The sequence below is a fragment of the Oncorhynchus clarkii genome, chromosome 2, assembly GCF_045791955.1.
Source record: "Oncorhynchus clarkii lewisi isolate Uvic-CL-2024 chromosome 2, UVic_Ocla_1.0, whole genome shotgun sequence".
NCBI lineage: Eukaryota > Metazoa > Chordata > Actinopteri > Salmoniformes > Salmonidae > Oncorhynchus > Oncorhynchus clarkii.
The window spans coordinates 51,558,255-51,573,808 of record NC_092148.1 but is presented as its reverse complement, the minus strand read 5'-3'; the positions used below and the strand labels follow the sequence as shown (position 1 = coordinate 51,573,808).

The 15,554-nt window shown below is 38.9% G+C and overlaps 1 protein-coding gene across 3 annotated transcripts in view; it reads left to right on the top strand.

Annotated features, from left to right (window-relative positions):
- The first annotated feature begins 5,508 nt into the window (after positions 1-5,508).
- The window catches only part of LOC139369595 (ceramide kinase-like), a 31,381-nt gene continuing 21,335 nt past the window's right edge, over positions 5,509-15,554 (top strand). The window contains exons 1-2 of one of the 3 annotated variants that reach the window (XM_071108853.1): positions 5,538-5,824; positions 6,810-6,938. In XM_071108853.1, the coding sequence (XP_070964954.1) occupies positions 5,674-5,824; positions 6,810-6,938 (280 nt within the window). In that variant the 5' untranslated portion in view covers positions 5,538-5,673. Of the gene's footprint in view, positions 5,825-6,809; positions 6,939-15,554 lie in introns of all 3 variants that reach the window. The other 2 variants (XM_071108869.1, XM_071108860.1) reach the window with 2 other exon arrangements.

Sequence of the window (15,554 nt, the reverse complement as noted above, 5' to 3'; positions counted from 1 at the left end):
TTCTTATGTCATTCTCGCTGGCACCAAAAGTGTACAAGTGTTGATAGGGGACAGAATGCAGTCAGACCATTAAATAATTGACATTACTCTTACAGAATTCTCACGTGGGCGAGGATATTGGAAATGTAAACAAAGACTGTTAGATGACAACTTGTTTTTAACCAGGAAAGAAGAGTTTATAACAGTTTTTTACCAACATAACATACTGTAGGTACAGCAGATCCCCTTATTGTATGAGACACTTTTCAATGTGCCTTTAGAGGCCATGCAATTCAATATTACTCTTTAAAAGAAAAGCAATTTAGGTCAAAATAGTTTATATTAACAAAGGAAATAGAGGGACTAACAGTACAGACATAGAGCAAAAACAACTGTACCGTAGAGGCACAAAATAAGTTAGAGGGAAAACAAAAAGAACTGGAGGAACTTATTCAAGAAAGATCAAGTGTAATATTTTATTTAAAAAATAAAGTGAACTGGACAGAATATGGAGAAAAACACATACCTAATTCGTTTAATTTGCTGAAATGATTCAAATCAAATCCTATTTTATTTTTCACATACGCAGTAAAATGCTTTCTTACAAGCCCTTAAACAACAATGCAGTTAAGAAAATACCTTAAAAATACCACAATTAAAGAGCAGTAGCAAATAACAATAGCAGGGCTATATACAGGGGGTACCAGTCCAGAGTCAATGTGTCAATGTGCGTGGAACCGGTGTCGAGGTAATTGAGGTAATTATGTACATGCAGGTAGGGTTATTAAAGTGGCTATGCATAGATAATAACAGAGAGTAGCAGCAGCATAGGGGGGTGCAAATAGTCTGGGTAGCCATTTGATTAGCTGTTCAGGAGTCTTATGGCTTAGGGGTAGAAGCTGTTTAGAAGCCTCTTGGACCTAGACTTGGCGCTCCAGTACCGCTTGCTGTGCGTAGCAGAGAGAACAGTCTATGACTAGCCTTCCTCTGACACAGCATGGTATAGAGGTCCTAATTGTAAGGATTGTTTTCTATTAATAATGTACATTAACATCTATATAGAAAGACTAATGTCAAGGCCAAATTACAGAAGAGTCAATTCTTGGTGCAATTAAGGACTTTAAGTCTGGGAAAATTCCAGGGCTGGATGACATACCAGTTGAGGTACTCAGAGACCCATTATGTAGCATGTTTTAACCTTTCCTATAAAAATTTTATATTATCAGATACTCAACAAGAAGATCTGATTTCACTGAAACCAGGTGGTACATTTAAAGTAGTCTATTGGAGGCCCCTTACAAGTATTCAAGCAACATGCATAGCGCGTGGAATTAAAAACTTCATCAGGTTATTTACATGGACGATACATTTTAGATCATACAAGACAAGTACTGGAAACAATAGAACACTATGAAAAATGAAACACCAGGCCTGGTATTCATAGCTGACTTTGAAAAGGCTTTTGAAAAAGTACGACTGGAATATAAACTCAGCAAAAAAAGAAACGTCCCTTTTTCAGGACCCTGTCTTTCAAAGATAATTTGTAAAAATCCAAATAACTTCACAGATCTTCATTGTAAAGGGTGCACCTGTGGAACAGTCGTTAAGACACGAACAGCTTACAGACGGTAGTCAATTAAGGTCACAGTTATGAAAACTTAGGTCACTAAAGAGGCCTTTCTACTGACTCTGAAAAACACCAAAAGAAAGATGCCCTGCTCATCTGTGTGAACGTGCCTTAGACATGCTGCAAGGAGGCATGAGGAGGCATGAGGACTGCAGATGTGGCCAGGGCAATAAATTGCAAATACAAATACAAATATTTACAAATATTTACACATGTTAAGTTTGCTGGAAATAAACGCAGTTGACTGTGAGAGGACGTTTCTTTTTTTGGTGAGTTTATATACACTACCGTTCAAAAGTTTGGAGTCACTTAGAAATGTCCTTGTTTTTGAAAGAAAAGCACATTTTTCGTCCATTAAAATAACATAAAATTGATCAGAAATACAGTGTAGACATTGTTAATGTTGTAACTGACTATTGCAGCTTTAAACGACAGATTTGTTATGGAATATCTACATAGGCGTACAGAGGCCCATTATCAGCAACCATCACTCCTGTGTTCCAATGGCACGTTGTGTTAGCTAATCCAAGTTAATTATTTTAAAAAGCTAATTGATCATTGGAAAACCTTTTTACAATTATGTTAGCACAGCTGAAAACTTTTGTCCTGATTAAAGAAACAATAAAACTGGCCTTCTTTAGACTTGTTGAGTATCTGGAGCATCAGCATTTGTGGGTTCGATTACAGGCTCAAAATGGCCAGAAACAAAAAACTTTCTTCTGAAACTTGTAAATCTATTCTTGTTCTGAGATATTAAGGCTAACTGAAGATCTCGTACAACGCTGTATCTTGCTCTTTAAGATCTTGCTCACTCAGATGCTTTCTCCTGTGAGATAAATTCTGCCTCTTGTGAATTGAAGGAAAATGATGATACACAGACAGACGATTGGTACATTTTTGGGGGAAGCCTGGCTTCCCTTTGCATCCATGAATACACACCCTGCCTAACAACTTGTTTTTTAAAATTATATTAGCAAAAATATTCAATTTTATTTGGAATGGCAAGCCAGTCAAAATTAAACGGTACAGAAATGTTTTCCACGGGGTGGGCCATTCTTCCAAAGTTGTGGCAAAATGGCTTGAAGTGGCCATCACAAAGCCCTGACCTCAATCCTACAGAAAATCTGTGGGCAGAACTGAAAAAGCTTGTGAGAGCAAGGAGGCCTAAAAACCTGACTCAGTTACACCAGCTCTGTCAGGAGAAATGGGCCAAAATGCACCTACATTTTTGTGGGAAGCTTGTGGAAGGCTACCCGAAACGTTTGACCCAAGTTAAACAATTTAATGGCAATGCTACCAAATACTGATTGAGTGTATGTAAACTTCTGACCCACTGGGAATGTGATGAAAGAAATTAAAGCTGAAATAAATAATTCTCTCTACTATTATTCTGACATTTCACAATCTTAAAATAAAGTGGTGATCCTACAGTGCCTTGCGAAAGTATTCACCAGCTCTGTCAGGAGAAATGGGCCAAAATGCACCTACATTTTTGTGGGAAGCTTGTGGAAGGCTACCCGAAACGTTTGACCCAAGTTAAACAATTTAATGGCAATGCTACCAAATACTGACTGAGTGTATGTAAACTTCTGACCCACTGGGAATGTGATGAAAGAAATTAAAGCTGAAATAAATAATTCTCTCTACTATTATTCTGACATTTCACAATCTTAAAATAAAGTGGTGATCCTACAGTGCCTTGCGAAAGTATTCGGCCCCCTTGAACTTTGCGACCTTTTGCCACATTTCAGGCTTCAAACATAAAGATATAAAACTGTCTTTTTTGTGAAGACTCAACAACAAGTGGGACACAATCATGAAGTAGAACGACATTTATTGGATATTTCAAACTTTTTTAACAAATCAAAAACTGAAAAATTGGGCGTGCAAAATTATTCAGCCCCTTTACTTTCAGTGCAGCAAACTCTCTCCAGAAGTTCAGTGAGGATCTCTGAATGATCCAATGTTGACCTAAATGACTAATGATGATAAATACAATCCACCTGTGTGTAATCAAGTCTCCGTATAAATGCACCTGCACTGTGATAGTCTCAGAGGTTCGTTAAAAGCGCAGAGAGCATCATGAAGAACAAGGAACACACCAGGCAGGTCCGAGATACTGTTGTGAAGAAGTTTAAAGTCGGATTTGGATACAAAAATATTTCCCAAGCTTTAAACATCCCAAGGAGCACTGTGCAAGCGATAATATTGAAATGGAAGGAGTATCAGACCACTGCAAATCTACCAAGACCTGGCCGTCCCTCTAAACTTTCAGCTCATACAAGGAGAAGACTGATCAGAGATGCAGCCAAGAGGCCCATGATCACTCTGGATGAACTGCAGAGATCTACAGCTGAGGTGGGAGACTCTGTCCATAGGACAACAATCAGTTGTATATTGCACAAATCTGGCCTTTATGGAAGAGTGGCAAGAAGAAAGACATTTCTTAAAGATATCCATAAAAAGTGTCGTTTAAAATTTGCCACAAGCCACCTGGGAGACACACCAAACATGTGGAAGAAGGTGCTCTGGTCAGATGAAACCAAAATTGAACCTTTTGGCAACAATGCAAAATGTTATGTTTGGCGTAAAAGCAACACAGCTGAACACACCATCCCCACTGTCAAACATGGTGGTGGCAGCATCATGGCTTGGGCCTGCTTTTCTTCAGCAGGGACAGGGAAGATGGTTAAAATTGATGGGAAGATGGATGGAGCCAAATACAGGACCATTCTGGAAGAAAACCTGATGGAGTCTGCAAAAGACCTGAGACTGGGACGGAGATTTGTCTTCCAACAAGACAATGATCCAAAACATAAAGCAAAATCTACAATGGAATGGTTAAAAAATAAACATATCCAGGTGTTAGAATGGCCAAGTCAAAGTTCAGACCTGAATCCAATCGAGAATCTGTGGAAATAACTGAAAACTGCTGTTCACAAATGCTCTCCATCCAACCTCACTGAGCTCGAGCTGTTTTGCAAGGAGGAATGGGAAAACATTTCAGTCTCTCGATGTGCAAAACTGATAGAGACATACCCCAAGCGACTTACAGCTGTAATCGCAGCAAAAGGTGGCGCTACAAAGTATTAACTTAAGGGGGCTGAATAATTTTGCACGCCCAATTTTCAGTTTTTGATTTGTTAAAAAAGTTTGAAATATCCAATAAATGTCGTTCCACTTCATGATTGTGTCCCACTTGTTGTTGATTCTTCACAAAAAAATACAGTTTTATATCTTTATGTTTGAAGCCTGAAATGTGGCAAAAGGTCGCAAAGTGTGCTAAATCAGGATCACAAATCTACTTTGAAACCAAGGTATACACCTCACACACATGGGCTTAAAAAATAAGATCTTGTACCATGTCAGATATAGAGTTCAAATGTATTTAATTTTTGCGTTAGAATCCCAATATTACACTTTCTATACATCACAGAAGACTGAAATATAGCAAAACCGTTTGACATAGAAAAACTGGATTTTCGACAGGTTTGAAATAATGTTAATTAATTATGAAGTTGTGAAAAATACTAATAACATTCCATCAATGAGGCAACTAGAGGATGGTTTTGTCATTTGACTGCAGGAAAGTACTATAAGGAATTTGAAATGAATTATAATTATACTTTTGATACTCAAATATATTTTAGCAATTACATTAACCTTTGATACTTAACGATCGTAAAATCAAATACTTAACAAAATGTACTCAAGTAGTATTTTACTGGATGACGTTCACATTAATTTGATTCATTTTCTATTAAGGTATCTTTACTTTTACTCAAGTATGACAATTGTGTACTTTTTCCACCACGTAATATTTGCTCTCAGAGCAAGCTGTCCCTCCGTCATTTCAACATTTCTCTCCAGCACCAAAATTAGAATACGTCGTGACGCTGTGCGTAATGTTTAGTTCGTCCCCTATGGTGAATGAAGAATCCGCTATCCAATTGTGGCACTGCCGTTGTCGAAAATAGAAACATTGTTTCCTTCTGTAGACAAAGGTGTCTCGACAACCCGATAAATTACTGAATAGTCATCCAGTTCTGTGGCTTCTTGGTGAAGACATGGAAAAACAACCACGGTTGTTGGCATCCCAACTCCTACTGAAAAACAGCTTATTCGAAGTGTCGTTAAACCAAGTGCTTCTGACATGGAAAGAGATTGCGACCAAGAAAAAACGCGTTTCTGGGGGCATACATCACCCATTTAAAGTCGGTAAGTGTCAAAAGATAAAATGGTTATGAAGTGCAAAGATGTTATTAAAATATTCCGCGGTGCACGATGAAGGACGTTGAGAGGTCGAGGGACTAGTGATTTAGCCTGTTTTCTTTGTTGGGTATATCCGCTATCCACATTCGCGTAAACACATGACGTGGGCATGCACATAATCCTCTGAATGTTATTATATAGACAATATAAATTAGTCGTTGCATGCTCTTAACATTTGTTATTGTCAACGAATGACATGGAATGATATAGCCTACATTTTCCCTATAAGTATAAGGTTGATGTAGTTAATTGCCCCATAGCCTATCCGACACCGACAACTAACGTTAGGACATTAAGAGTTTCATGTACTCGTTTATTTTTCTTATATATATGCTTGAGTATTATAACAGCAAGACGATCCATTGACTAGTGGACTAAACTCCACTCCATGGTGAAGGAAGTTTCTGAAGAATTTCAGCAGCGTGGAGCCGAGACCAGGCTTTGTGGAATCTAGCTCCGACTACATCGATTCGCACAAGGTCAATACTTCAAAACATTTCAATTATGAAATCCCCACATTGTACCTATGTAATAAACGTTAATCAAAAACCACCACCTACTGTTTCCTTGTTGATATACAATGGGCACATGCGCATTTGTGCTTAGTTGCCATCTTGGAGCAACAGCAATGAGTAAACAGTCAGTGGTTGTATTTGATTAACGTTTATTGAAAAAATAGGTACGCAACTACCGAGGACAAACATATATGTACAAGGTGGGTGTTTCATAATTGACATTTTTGGAAGAATTGAGAATGAGCAAATAATGTAATCGGAGCTAGATTCCTCACAGCTTCACTGAAGTTCATCATTCAAGTTAAGTTCATCATAAACTTCCTTCACCATGGAGTGGAGTTTTGTCCTCTATCCATTGCCCAGAGCTTCATTTTAAATGAAAGCAAGCCGATTCTGAGCTGTTTGTTGTTTGACAGCTGGTCCGCGGAGTGCGGCTGCGGCCCTGGCTTGGATAGCCTCGCTATGTCGGGTCAATTGGATGGCACACAATTTGGCCTCGGAGTTCTTCTTTATGAGCTGGCTGACATTTTTCATCACCTCACACGGTAATAACCACCATAGCCCTTGCAAATTAGCCTTAATGTTTTAGCCTACTGTGTCGATGTTGTTAGTCTAAAGACACTGCATATAAATTCACAAAGAATCATAATTCTAGGATGTTATTAATGCATTAGCTGGCAGGGTAGCCTAGTGGTTAGAGCGTTGGACTAGTAACCGAAAGGTTGCAAGATCGAATCCCTGAGCTGACGAGGTGAAAATCTGTCATTCTGCCCCTGAGCAAGGCAGTTAACCCACTGTTCCTAGGCCGTCATTGGAAATAAGAATTTGTTCTTAACTGAGTTGCCTAGTTAAAGGTAATAAAATAATAAATAAATAAATATTTAAAGTTATTTCTTTATAATCATCAATGACAGGCCCACATGTCTGAACAATCGGCTACTTAGCAAATCTCTTGTCACTTGAGATTCAGATGAGGGGCAAAGCATATAGAGTACCACAGTATACCACAGTATGAGTCATAATACCCATAAAACCTAGCGGTCAAACAAGGAAATGGTTCCTTGCCTTAAGCTGGGCATCATTCACAAGTGATCATATATCATCAAATCAACGTTTTATTGGTCACGTGCAGAGGTTATTGCGGGTATAGCGAAATGCATTCACAAGTGATAGGCTAATCTTGTCACTTCATTTTTATTTTATTTATTTAACTATTTATTTAACTAGGCAAGTCAGTTAAGAACAAATTCTTCACACTATTCATGTTTTAATATTGTATTTACATATACTAAATAGTATATGTGTGAAATGTGTTTTGATTTAGAATGGACCATTATCATGCACCTGTCTCAAAACAGGGGCAGAGAAAAGAATGTCATCAATGCACTTAAATAGTGAATGGAGGACGCTTTTCCAATGGTTAATTTTCATGCCAGCCAGGTAGGCTATATAATCCTATTGTAAAGATAAGCTATGTGCTTAATATTAAGAAAAGTTGAGAAATAAATATAGTAGGCCTAGCCTATAGAAAGCTGATGGGATCATCTTTTTAATAAAGGCCATCACTCTTGTTTTCTCACACAATTTACATAGCCTATAGAAGTTTTGCACAACATGAGCTCATGGGCTCTAACGAAGTGTTTGATTAGATTTTTGATGACATTTGCATTGATGTCAGAGGGACAATAGAGTGCAAGACAGTTAGCAAGTTTGGTAGGCTAATAATGACTATCAGCAGCGTCAGAGCTTGGAGAAGCCTAATTACCGTGACTAAACGGTCACGTGGAATTTGACTGCCGTCATGACTTGTAACCGCCGATGTGGCGGTAATGCTGTCACCCTAACAGCCCTAGACCTGCTTTAATTTCAACTTCCACAGATGTAGATTTTTTTGTCTGGTCCGTACCAGCCTTGTCTTGGCCAAAACATAGATGTCCATGATTGGTTCAGATTTGGTCCAGCCAGGACCAGTTTTTTTGTTAATAGCACAACAGGTGAAAGCGTGAGCAGGTGAGTCCAGCTGTGTGTTGTGTTTGCTTCAATAGAGGGATCAGGGACGTGCAAATATAGTTTTCTTTCACAGAAAATGCATTAGTAAATTAGTCTGAAAATAGCTTCATTTTCATCAGATGACAAATGCAACGCTATTTGGCTGGCAGACACGGTAAATGACCTTGCAAGGTTTTTTTTGCAAAACAAATGATGCATGGCCATCATATTTCTAATGTTAATCATAGAAAGAATGTAGCCAGCTAGTTAATCTTGAACTTTACCGGAGAAAAGTAGGCTTGCTGTCTACACTTAGAAATAGGTAGAAAAAAAGCAACACATCAGTCACGAGAGCTGTCTGCTGATGGAATGCCCATTTGTGAATTCTCATCCAAAACGAGAAGTGCTACTGAAGCACAAACTTTGTCTGATGCCGAGCAGAAATGACAAAAATAAGCATTTTTAGATCTGTTTCAGAGCAGACAAGCGTGTCAACATCTTTATTTTGTTCAATATGTCTCGTTCACATTCGCTTTTAAATAATTTTAAAAAATCCCCAAAAATGACATTCGGTAGCCCCATACCTATACATGTATAACTTTATTAGCTGGATTGCCTGTAATTGTAATTTGTTTATTTTTGTTTGCGCTCGTTGGCATATTTAGCTAGTAGCCTCATGGAAATTCGCTATTACTTGAGCTAATTTTGTTAGCATTCTGGTAAGATGCCCAATGGTATTTTTAAATTTTTTGTATAATGATATAAAAATCTCTAAACCGCCTAACTCTACTTCAAAACAGTACACAGTAGAGCACACTAGAGTTGAGAACACAATAATGTACTTTATTGTACTAGGGATGGGCTGTTCGAGTACTCACACTTTTATTTTTTGAGTGCTCAAATGGGACTCACTGCCCGCACTGTAAAAAAAATGGGGCATTTCTCTATATGCCAACAGTGCGCAATAAATGCCTAATTTATCATAGCTATTACAGATAACAAATCGTAATTGCTAAATTGCCTCATATACACCAAGTGTACAAAACATTAACACCTTGCTAATATTGAGTTGCACCCCCCTTTGCCCTCAGAACAGCCTCAGTTTGTCGGGGCATGAACTCTCAAGGTGTCAAATTGTCTCAAGGCCTAAAAACCCTTCTTTGACGTGTCTCCTCCCCTTCATCACTGATTTGAAGTGGATTTAACAAGTGACATCAATAAGGGATCATAACTTTCACCTGGTCAATGTATGTCGTGGAAAGAGCAGGTGTTCTTAATGTTTTATACACTCGGTGTATAGTCAGTCAATAAAAAAACAAGTGCCATTTAAGATTAAGTTATCAAAACTGTAGTATCAGCTGGTTATGTTATCGTGAAACACAATCTTCATAAAGGTGGTAACCTCAGCAGTGGCGCTTGCTTGTACAATGGCATAGCCTTGTTTTGTTAATTTTGCAGACAAGGAGCTTATATTTCCTCAGCCCTTATCAGTCAAGACTTATGTTCCCTCTAAGCTGCGCCCCCTGGGACTGCAGTGCAGAAGAAATATCATCCCACTGAGAGAAGCATGAGATTGAACTTCACTCAACGAGTTTTGCCTGTTAACACTGGCAACGTTTCCCTTTATTGTGGGAATTGTGATCGAATCAAAGCAATATTAGCCACTTTCAGTGTAACATACCGAAACAAAATGAACTATGCAAGAGATTTTGTTGTATGCAGACTATTGCCATATATGGATCTGTGCCATTTACTTTGAACTGGACTGTGTTTACAGCTGTGGTTGTGAGTAGATGCGCTTGGTTTGAGATCAAAGCAAGAGCTGCATGTAGCCACATGAGCACATTTTCTTCATATCCTTTGCTAGTTAGTGAGTTTTTAGCCCAGTTATGGATACTTTGTAGTCAGCAATGGAGTGATTGCTTCCCATAAGAGCACACATGTGTACATTTCTAGGTAAGAGCTTTTGTTTTGTCTTAAAGAGTCAGTGTTGTATTTTGAGACGGGCTTGAATAAGGTACGTAGCCAATAGGCAGAGGGTAGCATCATTTATCTGATTATCTGTAATAATGGGTATGGGAATATTTTGTAAAGTGGTTTCTTGCATCAATCAACACAACATTTTCAGTCACCGCCTTGTCTGGTGGAGAAGTGGATAAACAGGTCTCCCCACAGGTGTGATTACTACCTCTGAGGGTTTAAAGCTTGAGGTAGTCACCTCATACAAGTACATGGGAGTATGGCTAGACGGTACACTCTCCTTCTCTCAGCACATATCAAAGCTGCAGGCTAAGGTTAAATCTAGACATGGTTTCCTCTATCATAATTGCTCCTCTTTCACCCCAGCTGCCAAACTAAACCTGCTGCTGCCATGTTGTGCTGATACCATGCTGTGTTTTCATGTGTTTCTGCCATGCTATGTTGTCGTCTTAGGTCTCCCTTTATGTAGTGTTGTCTCTTGTTGCGATGTGTGTTTTGTCCTATATTTTTTATCCCAGCCCCCATCCCCGCAGGAAGCCTTCTGCCTTTTGGTAGGCCGTCATTGTAAATAAGAATTTGTTCTTAACTAACTTGCCTTAACTTATTTTTTGTTGTTGTTGGAAAAATATGTTTTTATAGGCATTTATTTCTGTAGGCCCAACGTACAGTCGTGGCCAAAAGTTTTGAGAATGACACAAATATACATTTTCCCAAAGTCTGCTGCCTCAGTGTCTTTAGATATTTTTTGTCAGATGTTACTATGGAATACTGAAGTATAATTACAAATATTTCATAAGTGTCAAAGGCTTTTATTGACAAATACATGAAGTTGATGCAAAGAGTCAATATTTGCAGTGATTACCCTTATTTTTCAAGACATCTGCAATCTGCCCTGGCATGCTGTCAATTAACTTCTGGGCCACATCCTGACTGATGGCTGCCCATTCTTGCATAATCAATGCTTGGAGTTTGTCAGAATTTGTGGGGTTTTGTTTGTCCACCCACCTCTTGAGGATTGACCACAAGTTCTCAATGGGATTAAGGTCTGGGGAGTCCTGGCCATGGACCCAAAATATTGATGTTTTGTTCCCCGAGCCACTTAGTTATCACTTTTGACTTATGGCAAGATGCTCCATCATGCTGGAAAAGGAATTGTTCATCACCAAACTGTTCCTGGATGGTTGGGAGAAGTTGCTCTCGGAGGATGTGTTAGTACCATTCTTTATTCATGGCTGTGTTCTTAGGCAAAATTGTGAGTGAGCCCACTCCCTTGGCTGAGAAGCAACCTCACACATGAATGGTCTCAGGATGCTTTACTGTTGGCATGACACAGGACTGATGGTAGCGCTCAACTTGTCTTCTCCGGACAAGCTTTTTTTCCGGATGCACCAAACAATTGGAAAGGGGATTCATCAGAGAAAATGTCCTCAGCAGTCCAATCCCTGTACCTTTTGCAGAATGTCAGTCTGTCCCTGATGTTTTTCCTGGAGAGAAGTGGCTTCTTTGCTGCCCTTCTTGACACCAGGCCATCCTCCAAAAGTCTTTGCCTCACACCTGCCTGCTGCCATTCCTGAGCAAACTCTGTACTGGTGGTGCCCCGATCCCGCAGCTGAATGAACTTTAGAAGACAGTCCTGGTCCTTGCTGGACTTTCTTGAGCACCCTGAAGCCTTCTTGACAACAATTGAACCGCTCTCCTTGAAGTTCTGGATGATCCGATAAATGGTTGATTTATGTGCAATCTTACTGGCAGTAATATCCTTGCCTGTGAAGCCCTTTTTGTGCAAAGCAATGATGGCACATGTTTTCTTGCAGGTATCCATGGATGACAGAGGAAGAACAATGATTCCAAGCACCACCCTCCTTTTGAAGCTTCCAGTCTGTTATTCGAAACTCAATCAGCATGACAGTGTGATCTCCAGCCTTGTCCTCGTCAACACTCACACCTGTGTTAACGAGAGAATCACTGACATGATGTGAGCTGGTCCTTTTGTGGCAGGGCTGAAATGCACTGGAAATGTGTTTGGGGGATTCAGTACTTTTGCATTGCAAAGAGGGACTTTGCAATTAATTGCAATTAATCTGATCACTCTTCATAACATTCTGGAGTATATGCAAATTGCCATGACACAAACTGAGGCAGCAGACTTTGAAAATGTATATTTGTGTCATTCTGTACAGTTTAACTTGAAATATGTTACATTTTAATAGAATCCATCAAACCTATGAACAAAGTGGACAGGCTAACATGCTTTTCAAAATGTTGGGAGAACGACAGAAGGGTCTGTTCATAACAATTCAACTGTTCAACCGTGTTAGCTTGCAAATAGATCCCAAGTTGGCTAAACTTGAAATATAAAGATTAGCTGGCTAATCACAAGCACTGGACTTGAGCGATTGTTGATGAGACCTGTGTTATTTTTCTATAGCCTAACGCCTGCTACAAGAAGTCAGTCATTATTTGTGAATGTGCATTATGCATGGTTATAGTTAAATGTGTAACAAACAAAAAAACATTTTCATAGACTTCAAAGCCAGATCAGTGATTATTGCAACAAAAAAAGCTGGTTAAACTATTTTGATAAAATCATTAAATTATTAGTGTGTCTTATGGTTGGGGAAGGCTTATATTTATCCTAGGTATAACTTCACAAGCCCTAAATTCATTAGATTACTGCTAACTGTTTGTAATGCAGTGTATTTGACCTTTTAATTGTACAACAACATTTTATTTAGAGAAAACATTTTGAAAAATTGAGATATCGAGAATCGCCCATAGGTTTGAAAAAAATTGAGATATGATTTTTAGGCCATATTAAGCCAGACTTAACTGTACCGTACTGAACTCTACTGTAATGTACTCTACTGAGCTGTACTTTCATGTGAAACAGACTTATATGATTGGTTCAGATTTGGTCCAGACTAGAGGTCGACCGATTAGTCGGAATGGCCGATTTAATTAGGGCCGATTTCAAGTTTTCATAACAATCGGAAATCGGACATCTTTATTTAACTAGGCAAGTCAGTTAAGAACACATTCTTATTTTCAATGACGACCTAGGAACGGTGGGTTAACTGCTTGTTCAGGGGCAGAACGACAGATTTATATCTTGTCAGCTCAGGGATTCAAATTTGCAACCTTACGGTTAACTAGTCCAACGCCTGATACGCGAATGCAGTAAGAAGCCAAGGTAAGTTGCTAGCTAGCATTAAAATTAATCAATCATACTCACTAGTTATAACTAGTTATAACACATGGGTGATGATATTAATAGTTTATCTAATAGTTTATCTAGCGTGTCCTGTGTTGCATAATATCGATGCAGTGCGCATTCGCGAAAAAGGACTGCCGTTGCTCCAACGTGTACCTCACCATAAACACCAATGCCTTTCTTAAAATCAATACACTGAAGTATATATTTTTAAACCTGCATATTTAGCTAACAGAAATCCAGGTTAGCAGGCCATATTAACCAGGTGAAATTGTGTCACTTCTCCTGCGTTCATTGCACGCAGAGTCAGGGTATGTGCAACAGTTTGGGCCGCCTGGCTCATTGTGAACTAATTTGCAAGAATTTTATGTAATTATGACATAACATTGAATGTTGTGCAATGTAACAGGAATATTTAGACTGATGGATGACACCCATTAGATAAAATACGGGACTGTTCCTTATTTCACTGAAAGAATAAATGTCTTGTTTTCGAGATGATAGTTTCCAGATTCGACCATATTAATGACCTAAGGCTCGCATTTCTGTGTGTTATTATGTTATAATTAAGTCTATGATTTGATAGAGCAGTCTGACTGAGCGATGGTAGGCACCAGCAGGCTCATAAGCATTCATTCAAACAGCACTTTTGTGCGTTTTGCCAGCAGCTCTGCTGTTTGACTTCAAGCCTATCAACTCCTGAGATTAGGCTGGTGTAACCCATGTGAAATGTCTAGCTAGTTAGCAGGGTGCGCGCTAATAGCGTTTCAAACGTCACTTGCTCTGAGACTTGGAGTAGTTGTTCCCCTTGCTCAGCATGGGTAACGCTGCTTCAAGGGTCGCTGTTGTCGTTGTGTTCCTGGTTTGAGCCCAGGAGGAGGAGAGGAGGAGAGGAGAGGTACGGAAGCTATACTGTTATACTGGCAATACTAAAGTGCCTATAAGAACATCCAATAGTCAAAGGTTAATGAAATACAAATGGTATAGAGAGAAATAGTCCTATAATTCCTATAATAACTACAACCTAAAACTTCTTACCTGGGAATATTGAAGACTCGTGTTAAAAGGAACCACCAGCTTTCATATGTTCTCATGTTCTGAGCAAGGAACTTAAATGTTAGCTTTCTTACATGGCACAAATTGCACTTTTACTTTCTTCTCCAACACTTTGTTTTTGCATTATTTAAACCAAATTTAACATGTTTCATTATTTATTTGAGGCTAAATTGATTTTATTGATGTATTATATTAAGTTAAAATAAGTGTTCATTCAGTATTGTTGTAATTGTCATTATTACAAATACATTTTAAAAATCGGCATCTGCTTTTTTTGTCCTCCAATAATCGGTATCGGCGCTGAAAAATCATAATCGGTCGACCTCTAGTCCTGACCAACCAAATTTGGTCTTGTTTGGCAGCGGATGAAAATAATAGCCTGTGTGTAGAATAAAACCCAAATATGCAAAGGAGGAATATTTGAAAATCAATGTTTTTTGTTTGGCATACATTTGAAAGTGGAATTGACTAGCAACATCCTTTACCATTTATTAATGCCCTTGAACCCCTCAGTAGCACGAACAGTATCACCTTTGCAGTTAAGCCGATCGTTATCACATATTGAGTTGCCCTCTTGTCTGCAGCCTAATTCTGAAGTAGGCCTACTCTCCTCATTCTAACATTGGACCCTTAACAAAAGCAAACATTCCCATCACTTTCTCTGTCAAGAGATGGTAGGAAGGCCTAGCACGTTACTTTCATAATGTAGGTCCTGGCACATTTCCATCAGATGTTGTAATGTTCAAAAACAGTCCAATGCAAACATGGGAGCCCATCCCTATTAGTATAGTGATGAAAAGTGAACACTAAGTCAGAGCTGAGAAGTCCTGCATGGCATGCCTATGACCTACCAAGGGTATGGATTAGAGGTCGACCGAATATGATTTTTCAACGCCGATACCGATTTATTCGAAGACCAAAAAAA